We start from the raw sequence: 19,500 nt of genomic DNA, 5'->3' as shown, positions 1-19,500 counted from the left end.
TGTATCATCTGCAAATTTTGCCACCTCACTGTTTACCCCTTTTTCCAGACCATTTATGAATATGTGGAACAGGACTGGGCCCAGTACAGACCCCTGGGGGACTCCATTATTTACCTCTCTCCATTCTGAAAACTGACCATTTATTCCTGCCCTTTGTTTCCTATCTTTTAACCAGTTAATAATCAATGAGAGGATCTTCCCTCTTCTCCCATGACTGCTTACTTTGCTTAAGAGCCTTTGGTGAGGGACCTTGTCAAAGGCTTTCTGAAAATCTAAGTGCACTCTATCCACTGGATCTCCCTTGTCCCCATGCTTGTTGACCCCCTCAAACAATTATAGTAGATTAGGAGGCATGATTTCCCTTTACAAAAACCGTGATGACTCTTCCCCAAAAATATTATGATCATCTCTGTGTCTGACAATTCTGTTCTTTACTATAGTTTCAACCAGTTTGCCCGGTACTGAAGTCAGGCTAACTGTTCTTCAAATTCTTTTTTGGCCTTCCTAATTGTATTTTTACACTTTACTTGCCAGAGTCTAGGCTCCTTTCTATTTTCCTCATTATGATTTAACTTCCACTTTTTAAAGGATGCCTTTTTGTCTCTAACATCTTCTTTTACTTTGTTGTTTAGCCATGGTGGCACTTTTTTGGTTCTCTTACTATGTTTTTTAATTTGGGGTATGCATTTAAGTTGAGCGTCTATTATGGTGTCTTTAAAAAGTTTCCATCCAGCTTGCAGGGATTTCACTTTTGACACTGTACCTTTAATTTCTGTTTAACTAACTTCCTCGTTTTTGTGTTGTCCCCCTTTCTGAAATTAAATGCTACAGTGTTGGGCTGCTGTGGTGTTTTCCCCGCCACAGGGATGTAAAATTTAATTATATTACAGTCACAATTACCAAGGGGTCCAGCTAGATTCATCTCTTGGACCAGATCCTGTGCTCCACTTAGGATTAAATCAAGAATTGCCTCTCCCCTTGTGCGTTCCAGGACCGGCTCCTCCAAAAAGCAGTCATTTAAGGTGTCAAGAAACTTTATTTCTGCATCCCGTCCTGAGGTCACATGTACCCAGGCAGTATGCGGATAGTTGAAATCCCCCTTTATTGTTGAGTTTTTTTATTTTAATAGCCTCTCTAATCTCCCTGTTAATTTCTCAGGCACTATCACCATCCTGGTCAGGTGGTCGGTAAGAGATCCCTACTGCCAGAGCACGGAATTACTGTCCACAGAGATTCTGCGGTACAGTTTGGTTCAGTGAAGATTTTTACATCATTTGATGCTCCGCTTTCTTTCACCTCTAGTGCCGCTCCCCCACCAGTTCTGTCCTTCTCATGTTTTGTACCCTGGTGTTACTGCGTCCCATCAATTATCCTCATTCCACCAGGTTTCTGTGATGCCCGTTATATCAATATCCCCATTTAATAGGAGGCTCTCTCGTTCATCCATCTTATTATTTAGACCTCTAGCATTTGCTGGGTCCTGGCCCTGCAGCTGGCTCCAAGGAAAGCGAGTGGCCCAGAACTGAGCAAGGGGAAGCATGATTGTGGGAACCAGGTGCAGTGGGGGCGGCTCCAAGTCCGGGCAAGGGTTTCGGGGCACGTTCAACAGGGCTTGCGAGGTCCCTTCCACTTACCGGACTCGCTGGCTGCCGGTGCCCGCAGCCTCGCCGGGCAGGGGAGGGGCAGCAATCGCTGGCAGGGCTGGGCGGGCATTCCAGCCACCGGCCCATCTCCAGCGTGGTGACCCCGACTGGGGTGGTCTCGGCCGACGAACCTCTTCCCAGAGACCGCAGCAACTCGCGATGGGCCATCTCCACGTCCTGAAGGAACCAAGCGGGGGAGAAACAAGCTGGTGGGAATGGGGGGGGCCCCCCGCCTGACTTGGTGTCAGACCTCTGCACATCCCAGGCGCGCATCAGCCGTCTCACCTGGCCCCCCACCTGCTAGGACGACACCTGCAGGCTCCTCGCTTGGCCAAGGCCCCTCGCACTGCCTGGCCCAGGCAGCGGCTCCAAGTCTCACCCACAGGCAGAGCCCTAGGTGCTCCCGGAGCTGCGTAACGGCCTTGGTGCCCTTGCCAGTCTGGGCTCCAGTGGGGTGTTCCCCTGCCTGGGTCTCGCTCCCTACCCTGTGGCACCGGCTGCAGCTTTTCTTCCCTGTTCCCGTCCCCGCCAGAGCCTGTGCCGGCCCTCAGTGGAAAAGACCCTTAGTCGTGTCCCATCCCCGTCCCCGTCCCACCCACCCCCCCACCGACAGCTCCCCACCTCCCCCTCACCTTTAGCCTGGTGAGTTTCAGCGTGAGCTGTTCTATCGTCCGGAAGATCATGTCCACGTCCTGGATCACCAGGCCGGGGGCGGGGGGCGGGGCCCCATCCAGGCTGCCGGGGCCCGGCGTGCTGTCCTGGTCATGCTGCTGGGAGCCGAGGGCGAGGCGGGGCGGGCTGGGGGGCTGCTCTGCGAGGCTCGCTGGCGGCGTGGGGGCAGGGGGCTCAGTGGAGGACTCTGCAGGGCCAGAGGGCATGCTGACGTAGAAGTAATTCCCTGCGTTACAGGGGAGGGGGTAGAAAAGCTGCTTACCCTGTGAGCCCAGGGCACTCTGAGCTCCCTGTAGAAACCTACAGGGCTGAAATGTGCAAAATCAGGGCCTGGTTCAAAGCCCACTGACATCACTGAGTCCTCCTCATTAGCCCTGTCTGCTTTCAGTTCTTAAAGTCCCAAGTCCTGGTTTCAGAACAGACGGTGCCTAAACTGGGAGGCAACGTGGCCTAGTGTATAGAGCCCTGGACCGGAACTCAGGAGTTCTAACCCCAGCTCTGCCATGGGCCTGCTGGGTGACCTCATGGCTGCGTGTCACCTCATGACCGTGTGCCTCAGTTTCCCCATCAGTGGGACTGAGGCCCTAAGTCGGGCGCTTCTGAAAATTCCACCCTTTGACGAGTGCCCTGATATGCCAGAGGGGGAATACGCCCGGCAGCGCTGGAAAATCAGCTCCCTAATCTGTTACTACCTCGATGTTGATTTAGGTGCGTCACTTTCCACACCCAGGTTTGAAAAATTCAGCCAGGATTCAGGTAGCGAATCCAGCTCCCTCTCCCGTAGCTGCATCCAGACAGATTCCCGGAGTCCCAGGCCAGAGGGGACCATTGTGACCCCCTCCTCCGACCTCCTGCGTAGCCCAGGCCAGAGACCTGCCCCCAGATAACGCCCAGAGCAGAGCTTTTAGAAGAGCCTCCCATCCTGAATCAAAACCGGTCAGTAACGGAGAATCCACAACCCTCGGTCAATTGCTCCAGCTGTTAAAAATTGATGCCTTATTTCCAACCTGAATTTCTCTCGCTTCAACTTCCAGCCATGGCTCATGTCAGACCCCCTCTCTGCGAGACCACACAGCCCATTATTAAATATTTGTTCCCTGTGCAGGTGCCTGTAGACGGCCATCAAGCCTCCCCTTAGCCCTCTCTTTGTTCAGCCAAACAGAGCCACGTCCTGGATTAAATAGTGTAGGGCCAAGAACTGATCCCTGTGGGACCCGACTGGAAACGGAGCCGCTCCGTGAGAGTTCTCCAGTTACATCTGGAGACCTATCAATGAGCCGGTTTTTAATCCATTTAATGAACATCGTCCTAGCTTTTCAATCCAAACGTCAAGCGGCACCAAGTCAAAGGCCGTCCCGGAGTCAAAGTCTATTACTTCGAGCAGGGACTCATCGGAGGCAGGGAAGCTGGTGGTCCACCCCTGGGTACGTGCAGGGAGACATTTTCATACAGCTGGGCAGCGTTTGGCCTTGACCTGCCACCTACGAGTCAGTTACTACAGTCGCCTCTCAGGCAAACAACTCCTGATGAAACCAGGACGGGACCAGGCCATAAAGGACCGGCCCAGTTGCAAAGCAGGAGCCCTGCCTGATACTCTAATCCACAAAACACACTTCCTCCTAGAGCTGGGGATGGAACCCAGGAGTCCTGCCTTCCAGCCGCCCCTGATCTGGCCAGCAGCCTCTCCCCTGCCTCCTCTCTTAGTCAATCTGCGATTCCCTTTCCTCGCCTTTCTTGGGGACAATAGGGAAAAGGGTTTGGTTTTTTTCTTTACCATCTACATTAGCTGCGCCTCCTTCATGCAACTCAGTTTCTGATTGGCTGCTGTCTGCCAAGGGCGTGGCATCCTTAGTGCCCTCCACCTCAGCTGTGCAGAGACACCAGGGAAAAGAGCAGGGGGGGAAGAAGAGAAAATGTCGAGGGGAGGAGAGAGGGGGAGAGAGAAATTGATTGATTGAAGGACTCAGAACCCAATCACCGGCTGTGCCCAGCGAAGCGGCTAGTGCAGGATGCCCAGACAGAGAGAGGAGAGGGTTTGCAGCAGTCCGAGGGTGGCAGATCTCATGCAAATCACTGGGCTCGCCAGGCTGGCAGGGATGCAGTGACAGGAGGAGAGCGGCCGCCCTAGGAGCCAGTCACTGACGCGACTGATTTCACAGCCCCCGGGCCCCAGGAGACAGGGCTGGACTGCACCCCCCTGGGATCGCAGCTGATACACAAGGGTTAACAAGGGACTGATGGATGTTTTAATCAATAGCGCAAGGATCGTTAGAGTCCAAGCGGTCAGGAGCTGGCACGTACCCCCCCCCAGGGCTCGCTCACTTACCAGCCCTTCGCCGAACACCGCCACCCCCCGCTGGGCAGAGGGGAGGTGAACGACTGCCCTCGGCTGCAGGAGAGGAGCCCGCTGGATTCCAGGCGGCTCTGCCCCAGCAGATGGCCATGCAAAGCAGCTGTTGTCCTAGTAGCCAAACACCACGGAGAAGGGTCTGGGGGGAACAGCAGGGAACAGCCCTAGAAGCCTGGAGAGGAGCCACCCCCCCACGGCCCCGCCTTCCCCCTACCTTTCCGGACCACTTTGTAGCCGACCTGCCCCTCCGCAGCCGGGGGCCTCTCCACTTCCTGGGACACCTCCCGACCATCATCCGAACTCCAGCCCGTCTCCTCCACGTCCCCCGCGCTCGGCCGGCTTTCCGGCTCCAGCTCTGTCCTGCCGCTGGGCGAGTGGCCTGTGAGACCAGCCCTGTCCATGGTGGGGCCGCCCCGCCCCGCATGCTCCATCGACTGCTCCTGGCCGCCTGAGTCCTGGCTGGACAGCACCGAGTCCCAGGACTGCCCAGCTCCTCCAGTCACCGAGGGCGTGGGGGTCAGGTCGTCCTCAGGCTCCGGGTCCCGGCAGGGCAGCAGGCTGCACAGGATCAGATGCCGCAGGTTCTCCACTAGGAGGGGGAGAGAAGACGAGCACGTTGGGCCGGGCCCTGGCAGGGAATCCCCCACCCGGAGGGCTGGATGCAGGCTGGCTTCAGCGCCTACGCGTGCTCCTCCTCACTCAGCCACAGGGGGCGCTGCAGAGCAATGCTGGGCACTCCCCCAGCGAGAACCAAGTGCCTGGTCCGATCCTAGGTCTCCCAGGGCACCCGTGGAAGGGGCGTGTCTGGAAACAGCTGGCCCGATGGGGTACAAGAGCACCACGGGGCAGAGAAACCCTCCTCCCTTCGTTTGGGAGAGTGAAGGGGCTGGTAGGACTAGCTAGAACTGGGCACAGGGCAAACCCCACCTCCAGCTCAGGTGTAGGTGTGTCTGTGTGTGTAATAAGAGATAGGGACGGCTCAAACTCAGGTTCTGGTTAAGAGAAGCAGCTGCCCTCCTCCCTCCCCAGGGATGGGCCCCCATAGGCAGCATCACGACCCAGCCTTCACTCACCATCCTCCAGGGCCGATTCGGCCAGCCCCTCTGTCAACACAAGCCCTGGGAGGGACAGGTGCATGCTGGGTCCTGGTCCCTCGGACGCCCCAGCTTCATCTAACTCCGCAGAGCTCTGTGCCGGCACGGGGGACGCCCGCGCTGCCTCCCCGTCTTCCTCCTCCTCGCTGCCTTCGGCTTCCGGCTCCTCCGGCAGCACTGGATGCTTCCCCTTGCCCAGGAAGTCGGTGGGATTCTCATCCGCTGGGCCGGGACGAGAGATCACAGAGGGGCATTTGGATTAGGCAGTGGCAAAGAGACAGGACCAGAAAGGGCTGGGGGTGGGGAGAGTGGCTGGGGGCTGGACCCCTGCACATCACCAGGAGATCAGAGCGGGCCGAGCGTGCAGCGGGAACAGGGGTCCTGGAGTGGGGCCATTCAGACACCTAGATCCTCGCACAGGAGGTTCCCATTATCACCCCACATGCTGCATCGACACCAGAAGCCGCAGGGATGCACCTACCCATGCGCCCCCTACATATGGGCTGCTGTTCCGGGCTGTCAGAGCTCCCTGGCAGAGGGAATGGGGGGCGCCCCGGCTGGGAGGGGAGCTCACCTGAAGAGACGTCTTCCACTTCCGCCCCGGAGTTGTCGGCTTGGGAGAGGATTGGGGAGACGTCAGGGTCTTGCAGGACCAGGCTGATGGGAAGAAGAGCTGAGTTAGACAGGCAGTGGCAGGGTACGCCAAGCGGCTGGGGGCCAAAGAGAGGGCCTAGGCAGGACCGTGGAGCAAGGCTCACTTGGTTGGAGGGTTCACTTCAGCCACAGGATCGGGCCCTTAATTACCAATGGCTCCGAGCCACCAGCTGCTCTAGCCGCAGGGAGGGACTCAGCCCTGTAGAGGCCGGTGCCTCCAGACACGTGGCCCCTGGGCTGATCTCCCAGGGCAGCCAGCCAGCCTCAGTGGGAATCAAACCCGGGTCCCTTGAGAACTAAAAGGCAGCGTGAGATTCACAGAGCTCTACTCATGGCCTGGCCACTGGAGGGGGATAGTGAGCCAGCCCGGGGCTGGGGTTGAGTCTGATCTGTGCCCGGGCAGGCCTTAGCGAGAAATCCCCAACTGCTCCAAGCAGGAATGGAGAGCTGGCCCTGCCCCCACCCCCAGCCCCTTCCCTGCTGCCCCCCAGCTTCAGCTTCCGGACCAGACCCCAGGACCCAGCTGTGGCTGCTTAAAGGTCCTGAGGCCAGGATGTCCCCATTTCCCTCCCTGCTCCTGGCAGCGAGGCTCCCGGGGTGGCGCTGCTCACCTGGACGGGGCCGGCCTGTGGATGGGCAGCTCCCGGGTCCTGCGTTTGGGGGGGGAGGTGGCGTTCCTCATGGCGCTCTGCACCGCCTCCTCCAGCAGCTCCATCCACCTGCAGGCCGAGGAGAGGGGGCGTTACAGCCCCGCCACCCACCGGCTGCTGCCTGCTCCGAGACCAGACACCAGGGCTTCGCCCCCCGCAGAGCCCCACCCACTCACGCAGAAGGGACTGCACCAAGGGGAGGGCGCCCTAACCCCCAGCTCTGCCGGTGCCCCTCACTCCCAACCCGCAGCCCCCTACTACCCCAGCCCCGGGCTCTCCCCAAGCCCCTCACTCCCAACCCGCAGCCCCCTACTACCCCAGCCCCGGGCTCTCCCCCAGCTCTGCCGGTGCCCCTCACTCCCAACCCGCAGCCCCCTACTACCCCAGCCCCGGGCTCTCCCCAAGCCCCTCACTCCCAACCCGCAGCCCCCTACTACCCCAGCCCCGGGCTCTCCCCAAGCCCCTCACTCCCAACCCGCAGCCCCCTACTACCCCAGCCCCGGGCTCTCCCCCAGCTCTGCCGGTGCCCCTCACTCCCAACCCGCAGCCCCCTACTACCCCAGCCCTGGGCTCTCCCCAAGCCCCTCACTCCCAACCCGCAGCCCCCTACTACCCCAGCCCCGGGCTCTCCCCCAGCTCTGCCGGTGCCCCTCACTCCCAACCCGCAGCCGCCTACTACCCCAGCCCCGGGCTCTCCCCACTCCCAACCCGCAGCCGCCTACTACCCCAGCCCCGGGCTCTCCCCAAGCTCTGCCGACGCCCCTCACTCCCAACCCGCAGCCCCCTACTACCCCAGCCCCGGTCTCTCCCCAAGCTCTGCCGACGCCCCTCACTCCAACCCGCAGCCCCCTACTACCCCAGCCCCGGTCTCTCCCCAAGCTCTGCCGACGCCCCTCACTCCCAACCCGCAGCCCCCTACTACCCCAGCCCCGGGCTCCCCCCAAGCTCTGCCGACGCCCCTCATTTCCAACCCGCAGCCCCCTACTACCCCAGCCCCGGGCTCTCCCCAAGCTCTGCCGACGCCCCTCACTCCCAACCCGCAGCCCCCTACTACCCCAGCCCCGGGCTCCCCCCAAGCTCTGCCGACGCCCCTCATTTCCAACCCGCAGCCCCCTACTACCCCAGCCCCGGGCTCTCCCCAAGCTCTGCCGACGCCCCTCATTTCCAACCCGCAGCCCCCTACTACCCCAGCCCCGGGCTCTCCCCACTCCCAATCCGCAGCCCCCTACTACCCCAGCCCCGGTCTCCCCCCACTCCCGACCTGCAGCCCCCTGCCACCGCAGCCCCAGGACATACCTTGGCGTGTGGACTCCTCTCATCCCCCCAGCGCCCCCAGGAACGTCACGCAGCCCCTCCCCCCCCCCCCGTCCTTACACCCTTACGTGTTTTTCTCCGAGGGCGTCAGTGCCACCAGCTCGTAGATCTGGGGCCCCAGCTCCGAGGTGCAGATGATGAAGAGGGCTCGTTTGTCTGCAGACAGAGGGGAGAGGGGACGCTACGGGGAACGTTCGGGCCCCACAGGCAACCGGCGCATGGAACTGAACACAGCCCCCCCCCCCCCCCCCCCCCCGCCCGGGGCTCTGCTTCGGAGCTGTTCCCACGACCACGCCCCCACCGGGGGGGAAGACGAGATCCTCCCTCCCTATCAATGCCCGTGCCAGCCGCCCGCCTGGGCAGAGCGCCCCCGGGCCTCTCCCGCTCCCTACCTGTGGCCACGGAGCGGATGAGCATGGAGTTGAGCTTCAGGACAGGGCTGAAGGTCTGCTTCGTGTCCGAGGAGCCCAGCGCTGTCTTGCTGTGAAATTTCAGCACCAGCTTCTCGTCCTGCTTCTGCAGCAGCACCAGGAGGTCCTCGAGCAGCAGCACGTGCAGATCTGCACGGGCCAGACGCAGCCCCCGGGGGGTGAGGGGGTGTCAAGCTCAGCCGTGTCTCAAAGGCCTCGGTTCTCTCCCATCACACCCCCGGCCACCCAGCTCCTCTGTGTCCCCCTCTACGGTGAATCGGGAGCCAGGCTGCTCCATGGTGACCTGTCTGGCGTGAGCACTAAGGGACAGGCCAGATCCACCCCAGGCGGGGATTTGCAAACCTGCTTTGGCCCCAGACTCTCACTGGAAGTTAAAAGAACTCAGGCACCTAACTCCCATGGTCTCCTTTGCCCAGCCTCAGAGAACAGGGACTAACTGGCTCAGTAGTGCCCTCTGCAGGGCTGATGGGGAGGAAGCAACACACAGGCCTGAAGACAAGTCACCCCCACTTTAGATCCTCAGGCCCTGTCCTGCCCTGCTGCGTCACCCCACCCCCCGGCTCTCTGGGGGCCAGTGGGGAAGATGGAAAGCTCACCCCTGCTGGGGAAGAACGGCAACAGCCCAAGAGGGAGACGCCGGTTAAGACGTGCGATCGGGGCTCCCTCTAGTGGAAGGTCCCCAGCGGATAAAAGCCTGGTAATGCTAGCAGCTAATAGAGTTGCCCCCTGCAGCTCCTTGGAGACCAGGGTCCTGGGGGGCTCTCGGGGGTGGGGGTTTTGGACTGAAGGCAGAGGGACGTGTCAGCCATGGACCCTGCTGGGAGGTACATACCCAAAGTCTTCTCCTTGCTGATGCGCCAGCTCAAAGCCCCCTCGTGGATCATGCGCCGGGAGGTGAGGTCGAGGTTCTGGGGGTGGGGAAGGCACGGTTAGTTGCTGGCTCTCCCTGGATGGGGACGGGGGGGAAATCAGGACAGAGTCCCCTCCTGCCCCCGCGACCACCACCACCACCACTCCCAGCCGGGCGGTACCTTGAACTCGGCTGCCAGGGGGTTGCTGGTCCGCTCCAGAGACGTGGCATCCAGGCGCTTCTGGTAGGTCTCCAGCCGGTGCCGGTTCTCCGCCCGCTTCACTGCCTCGTTCACGTACCTGAGGATCTCCCGGCACTGGTCACGGGCACGGCACAGCTTCTCGTGCTCCGGGGTCCCGCCTGCGGGCGGAGAGAGGGCGTCAGGAGCGGGAGGCGGTGCTGGAGGTTCTGGTCTCTCTCTCTCCCCAGGGCGAAACGCCCGTGGATTTCGAGGGCAGCGGCGCCCCACCTAATGGAGCCATTCTGGGGGAGACAGGGCTATGGGAACTGCCGTGTCGGCTCCCAGGCCCCAGCTAGTCCCACCCTGGGCCGAAGCCCACCTGGGCCACGAGCAAGGGCTGCTGCTGAGTTCAGTGGGCTAAAGACCCCTGCCTGCCTGCCGAACAGGTGCATGGCAAGCATCAGCAAGGCAAGCTCCCCCCACTGCCCTGCCCCATGGGGCCCAGCCACAGCCCAGCCCATGCACGGCCCCTCTGCTGGGCGTGGAGGGGACGTGGCCGCGCCGTCAGGCCCCCCTGTACCGTCCGTGTGCTTGAGGATGTTCTCCAGCAGCAGCGGGTACTTGGTCAGGCGCTGCATCTCGGAGATGATCAGGTCCTTGAGCTGCAGGCGTCGGCACTGCGGGTTGCTCTCAGCTTCCTGGGACGGAGGGAGAGAGACCGCTGCAGCCACATGTCGGGGGGACACGCGGCTGGGGAGAACCACGCCGTGGGCAGAAGCCCAGAGTTCCAGCCGGGGGGCTGGGGGAGAAGAGGTCAGTGGAGCTCACGGTACCTGCATGAAGATCTGGAAGCGGGTCTCCTTGCGCTGCTTGGTTTTGATCAGCTCCAGGGCGATGGACTGGTATGAGCAGAAACCAGCCGCCACCTGCTGGATTTCTTCCCGCGCCGGCCCGTCGAACTGGGGGCGGGGAAAGACAAAGGACCAGAGCTGAGCTGTCAGCCCCTCTGAAGAGAGTTGCTCAGCAGTGTGACCCCTCAGCACCACCTGGGACTCTCTCGCCCCAGAGACCCAGGGGCCGAACGAGCCCAGGATCTCGTCTCTGACGGTGGCCAGCACTAGCTGCTTCAGCGGAAGGCATAAGTTGTTCGCATGAGCTGTAGTAACTCTGGATATTCTTGCTATCCCTAGAAATGTCCAGTCCCTCTCTGAACCCTGCTAAGTTCTTGGCCTCAACACCATCCAGTGGCAGGAAGTTCCACAGGTTAATCACATAGCAAATGAAAAAGTCTTTCCTTTTATCGGTTTTGAATGTGCCATCTGTTCATTTCATTGCGCAGCCCCTTGGTCTCCTGCATCAGGAGACAGGGAGACCCCCCAAACCCACCATCCCAGTAGTTCTCCCGGCCCTACCCGAGAAAGCATGAGATCCCCGATCTCTTTGATGATTGGTCCTTCTTCTCGGAGCTTCTTCATGGATTCAGACAGAGAATCTGAACAAGGACGGGAAGGGGGAACGGGGACAAGTAAAGGGGGAGTGAGGGAAAGGAGAAAGAAATTAAATACGTCCTCTTCTAATGAGGAGTGGCAGCATCCCCCTTCCCCAGGAGATCTGCTGACCTACATTCCACATAGAACGTTCATACATTTTAGATGTAACCGACCGCCATACACCCGACACCGTACAGCCAGCCTCCCTTGTCACGTCCCTGTGAGCTCCTCACCCCTAAATCCTTTCCAACAGCCCTTCTGGCGCATGTCTCCTATGCTCAGCCGCCAGCGGATACCCCTAGGAGCAGTGGCCATTCCTGGAACAAGCTGCCTCCGTTCTCAGCAGCAGGTGCACAGTTACAGAGAGGCACGAACAGGCCCATCTCAGTCATTTACTACCAAGAGGCTGCAGCTACCTTGGCTTGTACATTTAACGTGTCTGCCCCAGATAGCCACACGCAGCCCTCCTACTGTCTGGTACTGGAGCCAGCCTGGAGAGCTGACTGTAGAGACAACAGGGAGCATCTACACAGCCAGCAGAAGAGAGTCCGAGCAGCCAGGTCGACAGACTCGGGATCGTGGTCCGGTGCTAAAACTGGCGGTGTTGACGTCAGGCTCTGAAGACCGCGGGGCGAGCCGGAGCCACAGCATGGCTATTTTAGCCCCACGAGCCCGCGTCTGCAGAGCCGTGTAGATGCCCCTCTAGAGTCCCAGAGTTCAAGGCCAGAAGAGACCAGCAGAGCAGTTAGTCTGACTGCCTGTGGATCACCGCACACCAGGCCAGCAAACAGACGGAGATCAAAGCGTCACAGCCCCCGAGGGGAGACCATGCTCAATCCCCTTCGGGACCGGCCGCTGGCAGTGAAAATGAGGCAGCACCAGAAGCGTTAACGTGGGACACTCGGGATTCAAATAGCTGTTCTCTCCGCAAACCCCAGGGGGTGGCAGCAGGCTGCACCAAGTGGGTCCATGGGCCACCTTAAGGAGACAGGCATTGGGGATTCCTAGCCCTAGGGGGTGAAGGAGACCCCAGGGAATTCAGTCTCTTACTGTGGATGTCGATCAGGTCCGGGAGGTTGGGAAAGAGCAGCCCCAGCTCCTCCCGTGACAGCAAGCTCTCCCTCTTCAGCCGCTGGTAGAAGAGGACGTCCAGAACTCGGAGGATCCGCAGGTGAGACGCCTCCGTGGCAAAGAGCTCTGCTCCCAGGTGGGAGAGAGGGAGGGGTTCAGAGACAGGCCAGCTCTCAGCTCCAGCAACCCGCCAAGGTAGTCGGGGCCCCACACTTTAAGCAAAGCCACCAAATGTACCAGCTCTGTCCTTCCCCAGATCTACCCCGGCACCCGCACACAGGGCCTGCCATTCCCACCAGGGACCAGTCCCTCCCGCGGGGGTGCTGTCACCACAGCCCCTAGGGAACAGGAGCAGCAGGATTCCTCACCGTTGATCACCTCCTGGCGGTCTATCTCCCTGTGGCTCAGGTAAGCCATAACGTCCCGGCCGACTGTATGCTGCCAGTTCTGAGAGTCCGGTTCCGGCTCCAGGTCCGACAGCTGGCCCAGGTCATCCTCCAGCAGGTGGGGGAGGAAGGAGTCGGTGCCGAAGCCCAGATTGGGGGACTCAATGCTCCTGGGAGGATATTGGATGGGCGGGTGGGGGGAAGGTTACTCCCTGTAGCTGTGCATGGACCCCATGCGGTGTCCCTACCGCACTCCCAACCCAGCCGACATGCAGCCAGCTTCTGCTTGCAGCTCGAACCTGGGACCTTCACCCCGAAGAGCAGAAACCGCTAATGCTTGAGCTAAAGGGCTCGAGCCCCCTAGCGGGCAGCGATAGCAGGCTCGTTAACCTCTTACGTGACCCAGCCACTGGGGACGGGGGGAGAGAGGGGTCCACAGACTCTCCTTCACCCCCAACCCCATTGTCCTAACCCGTACAGTCCTTTGGAAGTCAGACACAGGCGGGAGAACTGGTTCAAACTGGGGCGTTTCAGGGGATTCCAGGCAGCTTGGCTGTACCACGAAACCCAGCTCCCCCACCCCGGCCCTGGAGCATGCAGAGCTCGGGGTCACTCACCTGCGCCCCATCTTGGGCGTGTAGGGAGGAGTGGGGTTTTCCAGGGACCTGGGGACGCAATTGAAAATTGCACTCAATTCTCGAGCAATGGTATCCCGGTGACCTTTGCCCTCCCACACTGCTGCATCACAGCTTACTGCACGCCAGCTGCTGTTGCGGATCAGCCCGAGGCTGCCAAGAGGGGCTGGCTGGGATTTGTGGGGGGGGTGGGGGCACAATTCCCTAGGCTCCCTCTGAAAATCACAGGCACAAAGACAGCCTGGGGAGCAAACTTCTGCAGGATTGGGGCCTTCAAGTGCGAGTCACTGGGGGTGGAACCTGGCCTCTATCAACCAGGTAAAAAACTTTCCGAGGGGGGTGGGGGTGGGTGGCGGTTTCCTCAGGACCAGCTGACAGTCCTGGGGGGTGCGGCGCAGGGGGTTCAGCCACTTTTAAAAATGGGATCTAGACCCCTAAATCTCTCCGGCCATTTCGGGAGCTTCCCCCTCTCCATTGCTGGATAAACTCTGCGATGGAACCCCAGCTGGCTCACCTGCCCGCCCGCCCGCCCACCCACCCACCAGGCTTTCAGCCCTTCCCCGGGCGGCTGGGCTTTCTCGTTCCAGCGTCATATGAACATAAGAACGGCCCTACCGGGTCAGACCAAAGCTCCATCCAGCCCAGTATCCTGTCTTCTGACAGTGGCCAATGCCAGGTGCCCCAGAGGGAGTGAACCTAACAGGCAGGGATCAAGTGATCTCTCTCGATTAAAACAGCAGCTTTGTTTTCAAACCCGAGCGGCGACACTTTCGGCTGGGAGCTCATGAGAGTTCAGCTCCCAAATCCCACTGGAAATCGGGCCCCTTTGAAACTGCCAATAGAAACAGATGAGAGGCACCATACGGAGGCCTTTGTCCCCCTGCCCACGGGCTCGGGGCTCTGACCTCGTGGACAGGCTGGAAGCCGAAGACGACGCCGATTGGTGAAGCCGCGTTGCCTCTGCTGCAGCATCCATGTCCACGTCACTCCGAGACCGTGGCACGTTCTCCGCCTTGCGCGATTTCTTCATCTCCTCCCGCCCTTTCAGGCTCTCCGACCGGCCCAGCTTGACCTCAGACCTGGAACTGCACAGGGGAGCGAGGTTGGCGAGACGCGAGAGCCGCCTGGATTTCACGCCGGCCGGAAGAGCTGAGAACGCACACGCGTGCGGGGAAGCAAGCTAGAACCTGTCTCATTAATCTAGAGCCCCAGGCCCAGCAGGGAGCTAGAATCTGTCTCATTAATCTAGAACCCCCCCGCCCCCACAGCAGCCCTACCTGTCCGAGTCCAGCAGCTCTTCAGGGAAGCTGCTGGTGGAGAGGCGCTGGGTGCCAGGCTCCTGGGACTCACAATGCTGGTTGTTTTCAAAGTGCTGGATGATGTTCCTCACATTGCCGGGTTTGACTGGTGGGACGGGGGAGTCGGGGACAGGAGGACAGACGGACAGACATGAGACAGAGGTACTGACGGCTGATGGCTAAATCGTTAATCCGCAGCCCATTGCATAGCCCCCTAGGGGCTGAATATATCCTAGCAGCAGTGAGCCCGGCCTCAGCAGTTTGACCCTCTTGGGTCTGGCTAGTCTCCTAGGGTCTGGAGATGGCTGGTGTGGGGTGGGCACTTTTGGGGTTCTGGGAGGCAGGGCAGCTCCCCTGTCTCTACCATGAGCCCCCAGCTACCACCCCCTGCCTCTGCACAGACGGCGTATGAAAAACCGCCAGCTGGCGGCGCTCAGCAACAGGGTCCGAAATCAGTGCGGCCCCGTGGTGGCTGCAAAGCTGAAATACATCTGGGTGGCCTGGCACTAAACCAGTGACTTGATTATGGGGAGTTTTCAGGACACCCCTGGTTTGGGAGGGTCCCCCCAAAAACTCATCCGTCTCCCAATGTTCGACTGGGTTTCCCTGCAGAACCAGCCTACTCAGTGGACAGGCTGCAGAGTAAATCACATAGCAAGAGGAAGCCGAGCAGGTCATCTACACAGGAAACTTGCACCGATTTGGTCCACCTGGTGCAGATCCGTGAGTGGACGCTCTGATTTCGGTTTAGATTCAACTCGTTCCCATCCAAATTAAGAGCATCCACTCAGCCTCTCACACCGGGGCATCTCCTCCAGGCCAGGTTGTCGCCTGGGGATCCTAGCACTGCTGGTGGCTATTATGCAGGGGCTTACAAAGCAGAACAGATCTACAACCTAGAGCACTATAACCTAGTGGCAGGTGCGCGGCATATGAAATCAGGGCAGGAGGGAGCGTGGGGTGGGTTACCCTGAAAGCCTGGAGGTGTCTTAGACACCCACTTCTCTCCATATCGCTCCTGATGTTATCCATTGCAGACTCTGTTCCCCCCCTCCCCGGCTTAAAAGGTTCTCCAGAGTCCAGTCCTGACAATGTGCAAACGTTAACAGCCTTGTTATCTAATAGAGAGAGAGAGAGCTTCTTCCCTGAGCCAATCTGCTGCCTCCCTCTAGGAATGCAGGTGACATTTATATGGCACTCATGTCCTACGGCATCTGGGCACTTAGCTAGACAGGTGCCTTCCATCCCCAAAGGTCCCATCCCACTATACAAGCATTGGCCTGAACCTTCCCTGCAGCACGGCCCCTTTGCATGGCCGTGGCAGTGAAAAGGGGCCTTGAAGTGGAGATAAGTTAGTTACACCCACTGCTTGGGCAACAAAGAAATGGCTTATACGGGCCACCTGGGACTGAGATTTCAGGCCCTAAGATGAAACTGACCCCTACACAGTGGCCTGTTTTGAGTTGGACCTTCCGCCCAGGGAGCATTTCAGCCTACGTTTCTCTCGCAGTTTGTAACAGCTTCGGGGCAGGAGGAGAACGACCTGTCTACTGGAGAGGTTTAAGATCTAACTGGCCCAATTTTACAGGGAGAGTTTAAGATCTAACTGGCCCAATCTGAATCTGGCCACAGCACGGTGTGAAAAAACCTCACTCTGCAAATGCTCACGTCTCGCATGCAGCTGGGCCTCTTCTGCAGGCATAGCGCACCCTAGTGCCAGGACAGGGTCTTGAGATCGGTCCTAAGGCAGGAAGTGCGCCCCCTACTGGATCAGCCACCCCACCCCGAAGCACAGCGCCCCCTAACATGAGCCTGGGGCACATGAAGCAGCACTGCCTCTGAAAGGAGAGTGCCGACTAGGTACCACTGTCCATTCAATTCCTGAATGGACAAGAGGAAAAGGAGAAGAGGGCAGAAAACCAGGCAGCCTCAAAGGCACAGGAAAACAAATCACCCAGGAGCAAAGGAAACAAAGGCCTTGAGCCTTAGAGCAGAAGGATTTTGACGTACGAACGAACCAGCTCCCAGTGAAGTCAAGGGAAAGACTCCCATCACCACCTTTCTATCAGTCGATCTCAAAGAACTTTAGAAAACAGGCCAGTACATGAACACCTCATTTGCCTAATGGGGAAACTGAGGCACAAAGTAGGACCATGACTTGCCCCAGGTCCCCCAACATGCCAGTGGCAAAGCTGGAACTAGAAACCAGGTATTTTGAGTCCCAGTATGGTGCTCTGTCCACTAAGCCTCCCCTCCCCAGCCCCGCCCAAACGCCAGCGATGCCCGCCCGCCCCTGATGCCGCAGTGCAATGAGGTGGGAGACCTTTGGGGAAAGCCTCGCATTAAAAAATTAAACAAACAAAGCTGAACACAAAAGAAAAGAAAAGGCCTTTTACCTTCCACAGGGGACAAAGGGACATGAAATGCTGAAAGGAAAAAACAATGAGATGTCAAATCAATCCTGCATTTCAACAACGAAGGAGGTCAGAAGGGTGTGTGAGCTGCACAATGAGAACTCAAAGGAGGAAATGGAAAGCAAAGGCAGTGAAGAGACACACAAACACTTCTCCCGTGCTCCCCAAAGGGAACACACACACGGCTCTGACTGTATGGACAGTGCTGTATCTGTGCATGGTGCTTGTAACATGCATGCTCAGAACTGCACATTCAACCTTTGGAAGAAGTTTTTAGGATGTTCTCAGCCCAGCTCCTTTTTTGCAGGAGCAATTTTGCACCCCCCACAAACCACATCAGCTTTCTGAACAACCCACCCCCCCGCTGCACCCCCCTTCCCATATAACTACCGGCCAAAATCGAACCATGTCTGGTGGGATTTTCAAACGCACCCAGCGCCGGGCGATTTCTGCTTCCCTTGAAAGCCCCCACTGATTCCCCCGGAGTAGCTCCCTTTTGAAAAACCCCGCCCATGGGCGCTCAGCAGTTTGAAGGGATGGGTTTTCAGTGGCAGACACACGTGGGTGAGCACGCGATTTCTGTAGGGGCTGCTTTGACGAGCGGAAACCGCACCCACAAGCACGGGCAGGTGTGTGTGAGATTTAATTAGAGAGTTGTGGGTTGTCTACCCCAGGAGCGATCCCTAACTCCACACGGTGCAGGCATGGTCAGTCTGGAACAGCTGTTACTAAATAGCTCTCTCCTAGGGCAGACACAGTTTATACAGGCACGAACGTGGCTTGTGCCGGAACAGCTTAGATTGGTTCTCCAAGCAAAATAAGCTACGGGGGCAAAAGCACTTGTATGCTCGCATGACCACGTCTACAAAATTTAAAAGAATAGACCGGGCCTGAGAGTAAAAAGAAGAGAGAGCTCACGTGAGAGTTCCTGCTGGGATACAGCGGAGAGGGGGAGAAGGGTTGAAGACACATGGAGAGACTCCTCAGGCATCACCTACATCGGGATTTGACGCAAAGTCCGAGCGGAAGAAAGATTTACACTAATGAAGTGCAGCCTAGCTGGACAGCAGCAATAAGTGGCCCTGGTGCATGTCACGTCTAGGTCAGAGGTTGACACTCGTGCAGCCGTGCCCCTGGTTCAAGTCCCGGCATGGACAACGCCTTACACTTCCCAAAACGTTGATTCTCAGGCAGCCAGCCAGATGAGATGACTGCCTCCGGGACGGGGAAATGGCTACTCCATCGTACACAGGAGTGGCACCCCCTACTGGCTCGGCCACTTCACTCGAGAGTCTCAAAGAACCCAGCTCCCCATCGGGCATCTCCTGTAGTACTTGTGACCCACAGCGCCCCCAACACAACCCAGTACTCACTACTCTGGGAGGAGCTTTTGGGCTTCCCGATGTACTTCAGGATGGGATTGCGTTTCTTATCCTCCATCGCGTCTTTGTCCTTCTTCGTGCTGCTGCTCTGCTGAGACACACGCGGTGAGACTTGGGGAAAAGGTCTTTGCAAAGGAGGCAAGTTAACTCCCAGGGCAACACGAGCTAAAGCAGCAGCTGCATTGAATTTGCAAGGAAGGAAACTGAGGCACGGTGGGGCCGGTGTTAGGGGCCAGGGCTGGGAGATGGGGTTCTAATCCCCACTGACTTGCCCCGGGGTCCTGAACAAGTCACTCTGTGCTACAGTTCTCCCCACATCTGTGCAATGGGGGTCAATTACACTGGCCCACTTTTCTCAAGGGTACAGTACTTGATACCTTTCTGCTACATGTCTACCAGGATGCTGCACCCTGCAGCAACTTCAAACTTCCCAGGAACAGCATGGACAGAACTCTGATCCGCCTGCTCTGAAAGTCCAAGCCTCTATTACTGGAGCGAATGGAGAATCTACATTCGTTGTTAGAAGTATAGGGCCTATGACACAGTGGAACAGTTCCGATTCAAACCAGGAGGGGGCAGCAGTATGTAAACAAACCAGCCAGTTTATTACAGTACAACACAAGTTACAATTCACTTTGTTTATACCGATGGGTACACATTCCTGCGTGCCTAAATTCACCAGCAATACCTCACTCGGCCTTGTCTTCACCCTCCAATTAGAGAGAGCAAGCAGCTGCCAGTCACATTTAGCTTGTGTGAGGTGCTTTCGTTAGTTCCCACACAAACGGAGGCAAGGCTCTGGCGTCAGCCTGACTTTGCACAAGGTCTGCTACACAAACCACCCCCACTCCCATCCCAGAGTGAAACACCAGGCACCGGGACCAAACGGCGGGAGGGAGAGAGACAGTGGAAAGGGGTGGGAGGAAGGGAGATGGAGGTGAAGAGATACTGGGAGGCTGCTCTGGGCAGCAGAGGAGGTGGCTCT

The 19,500-nt window shown here is 58.6% G+C and overlaps 1 protein-coding gene across 4 annotated transcripts in view; it reads right to left on the bottom strand.

Moving 5' to 3' along the window:
- ARHGEF11 (Rho guanine nucleotide exchange factor 11) overlaps positions 1–19,500 on the bottom strand; it is an 83,936-nt gene that overhangs the window by 2,564 nt on the left and 61,872 nt on the right. For 2 of the 4 annotated variants that reach the window (XM_077841184.1, XM_077841185.1), the window contains 21 exons: positions 18,507–18,606; positions 17,116–17,145; positions 14,699–14,825; positions 14,327–14,506; positions 13,404–13,451; positions 12,769–12,956; positions 12,380–12,526; positions 11,252–11,331; positions 10,673–10,798; positions 10,420–10,537; positions 9,840–10,018; positions 9,641–9,716; positions 8,770–8,937; positions 8,446–8,533; positions 7,025–7,132; positions 6,334–6,416; positions 5,739–5,981; positions 4,880–5,254; positions 4,090–4,182; positions 2,276–2,541; positions 1,635–1,820 (listed from right to left, as the gene is read on the bottom strand). In XM_077841184.1, the coding sequence (XP_077697310.1) occupies positions 1,635–1,820; positions 2,276–2,541; positions 4,090–4,182; positions 4,880–5,254; positions 5,739–5,981; positions 6,334–6,416; positions 7,025–7,132; positions 8,446–8,533; positions 8,770–8,937; positions 9,641–9,716; positions 9,840–10,018; positions 10,420–10,537; positions 10,673–10,798; positions 11,252–11,331; positions 12,380–12,526; positions 12,769–12,956; positions 13,404–13,451; positions 14,327–14,506; positions 14,699–14,825; positions 17,116–17,145; positions 18,507–18,606 (3,009 nt within the window). The remainder of the gene's footprint in view (positions 1–1,634; positions 1,821–2,275; positions 2,542–4,089; positions 4,183–4,879; positions 5,255–5,738; positions 5,982–6,333; positions 6,417–7,024; positions 7,133–8,445; positions 8,534–8,769; positions 8,938–9,640; positions 9,717–9,839; positions 10,019–10,419; positions 10,538–10,672; positions 10,799–11,251; positions 11,332–12,379; positions 12,527–12,768; positions 12,957–13,403; positions 13,452–14,326; positions 14,507–14,698; positions 14,826–17,115; positions 17,146–18,506; positions 18,607–19,500) is intronic. The other 2 variants (XM_077841183.1, XM_077841186.1) reach the window with 2 other exon arrangements.

This window comes from Eretmochelys imbricata, chromosome 24 (assembly GCF_965152235.1).
Source record: "Eretmochelys imbricata isolate rEreImb1 chromosome 24, rEreImb1.hap1, whole genome shotgun sequence".
Classification (NCBI taxonomy): Eukaryota; Metazoa; Chordata; order Testudines; family Cheloniidae; genus Eretmochelys; species Eretmochelys imbricata.
This window is presented reverse-complemented; position numbering and strand designations above follow the sequence as displayed.